Source organism: Carlito syrichta, unplaced genomic scaffold, assembly GCF_000164805.1.
Source record: "Carlito syrichta isolate Samal-C Ts95f unplaced genomic scaffold, Tarsius_syrichta-2.0.1 Scaffold311588, whole genome shotgun sequence".
In the NCBI taxonomy this organism is placed as follows: domain Eukaryota; kingdom Metazoa; phylum Chordata; class Mammalia; order Primates; family Tarsiidae; genus Carlito; species Carlito syrichta.
In genome coordinates, this window is record NW_007255684.1 from 223,749 (window position 1) to 225,569 (window position 1,821).

A 1,821-nucleotide genomic window follows, 5' to 3' on the forward strand; every position below is an offset into this window, starting at 1 on the left:
GCCTGGGTCCGTGGGTTCGAGACCTGCCTGGGCAACTTGGCGAGACTTCATCTCTACAATAAAATTTTTAAAAAATTAGCCAGGCATGGTAGCGCACGCCTGTAGTTCCAGCTACTTGGAAGCCTGAGGCGGAAGGATTGCCGGAGCCCAGCAGGTGAGGCAGCGGTGGCCGGGAGCGTCCCACTGCACTCTACCTGGGCGACAGAGTGAGACTCCAACTCAAAAAAAAAAGAAAAAACAAAAGCAAAGAGAGAAGTGAAAAATAAGAAGATATATAATGACTTAGTAACATTAATGCCAGCAAATATTCTAGCAAAATACAGAATGGGTAGAGGAACATTGTTCACAAAAGTGAGATCTAGAAAATAAGGTTAGGAGAAAAGGTGGGAGTGGAATATAGAAAAAAGAGTGTCAGGATATAGGAAATGGATTCAGAGCCGGGCATGGTGGCTCACACCTATAATCCCAGCACTTTGGGAGGCTGAGATGAGAGGATTGTAGAGGGTCGAGACCAGCCTGGGCAAATTGGCAAGACCTCACCTCTACAATAAATCAAAAAATATTAGCTGGGTGTGGTGGTATGCACCTATAGTTCCAGCCTTGGAAGGTTGAGGCAGAAGAACTGCCTGAGCCCAAGAGATCAAGGCTGCTGTGGTCATGAGTGTGCCACTGCACTCCAGTCTGGGAGACAGAGTGAGACTTAACTCAAAAAATAAAAAATAAACTAAAATGGATTCAGAAATTAGGCAACCATGGAAAATGGGATAACTAGTAAAAGTAATGTCTTGGAAAAATTAATACTGGTCTAATTTAGAATTGCTTTCATGGAAGAAGTGGATTATAGTTACGGAAACATTAAAATTGAACATGATAAAAGTTTGAACTGTGGGAAGAGAAAAAAGATCTGCAGCAGAACAGGGTGTGAAAAGTAATAGGGGGAAGTCAACTAACAAATATCTACTTTATTTATCACATTATCTAACAACTATTCCTTCTACCTTTATTTTACTTGTACTTTATTCATAAAAGTAATGGAAACCTCAGTTAAAAACTCAACTGTTAGAGGGCAATCTCGTACAATTTAGCTTCAAGCACAACTTAAATTTACCTTCATGGCAAAACTAGACGGCATCATATTCTTAGGCCACTCAAATTCTGTTGTATGAATTCGTATGCCAGATTCAAGTAAAAGTGTAGCTTTAAAGTCTGGCCTGCAGAAGAAAAAAGTTTCTCTTTAGGGTATTGTCAAATCTAATTTTGTGGAACAGACTCCAAATACAGGTTAAAAAAAAAAAATCAGTAATTTCTTGCTTAATTAATTAACAAAGATAAAAGAAGCCTGTAAAGTGTTCTTACTTCTGAAGACGAATAAGATATGTCTTATTATCCACATCATAAACATTGTTTACTCTCATTCCTAGTAGGCTGCAAAGACAAAGGACACGTCATAAATCATACCATTGCAGGAAACGTAAAACACAATTTAATCAAAGCTTCGAAAGAGGGGATCTTAGGCCCTAAGAACACGGGGTCAACCAGGGGGCAGGATCTGAAAACCCTTAGCCATCCGGCCCAAAATTTAAGAAACAAAAGTGGCCTATCAGCCTAGGAGCACCACGCTGCACCTTGCATCTCTGAAATGACTCACGGGGGGAGGGGGGATGCAGTAAAACATAACGCGATTTGTTAAAGGACAAAAAGGTCAACGCGGGCCCCGAAAACGACAAAGCTCACACCGGAGAAGAGACGCAACACTAGGATGCAGGTCCCGGTCCCCACTGGCTCAAGGCCGCCAGCGCGGCGTCGCTCCTCCTCTCTCCG

General features: G+C 42.0%; 1 protein-coding gene across 2 annotated transcripts in view; it reads right to left on the reverse strand.

Moving 5' to 3' along the window:
- The window catches only part of NEMF (nuclear export mediator factor), a 74,549-nt gene extending 73,122 nt beyond the window's left edge, over positions 1–1,427 (reverse strand). For both annotated transcript variants that reach the window (XM_021717957.1, XM_008068841.2), the window contains exons 1-2: positions 1,357–1,427; positions 1,109–1,211 (exon numbers count right to left, since the gene is read on the reverse strand). In XM_021717957.1, coding sequence (XP_021573632.1) covers positions 1,109–1,211; positions 1,357–1,415 — 162 coding nt within the window. In that variant the 5' untranslated portion in view covers positions 1,416–1,427. The remainder of the gene's footprint in view (positions 1–1,108; positions 1,212–1,356) is intronic.
- Between the last annotated feature and the right edge of the window lie 394 nt (positions 1,428–1,821).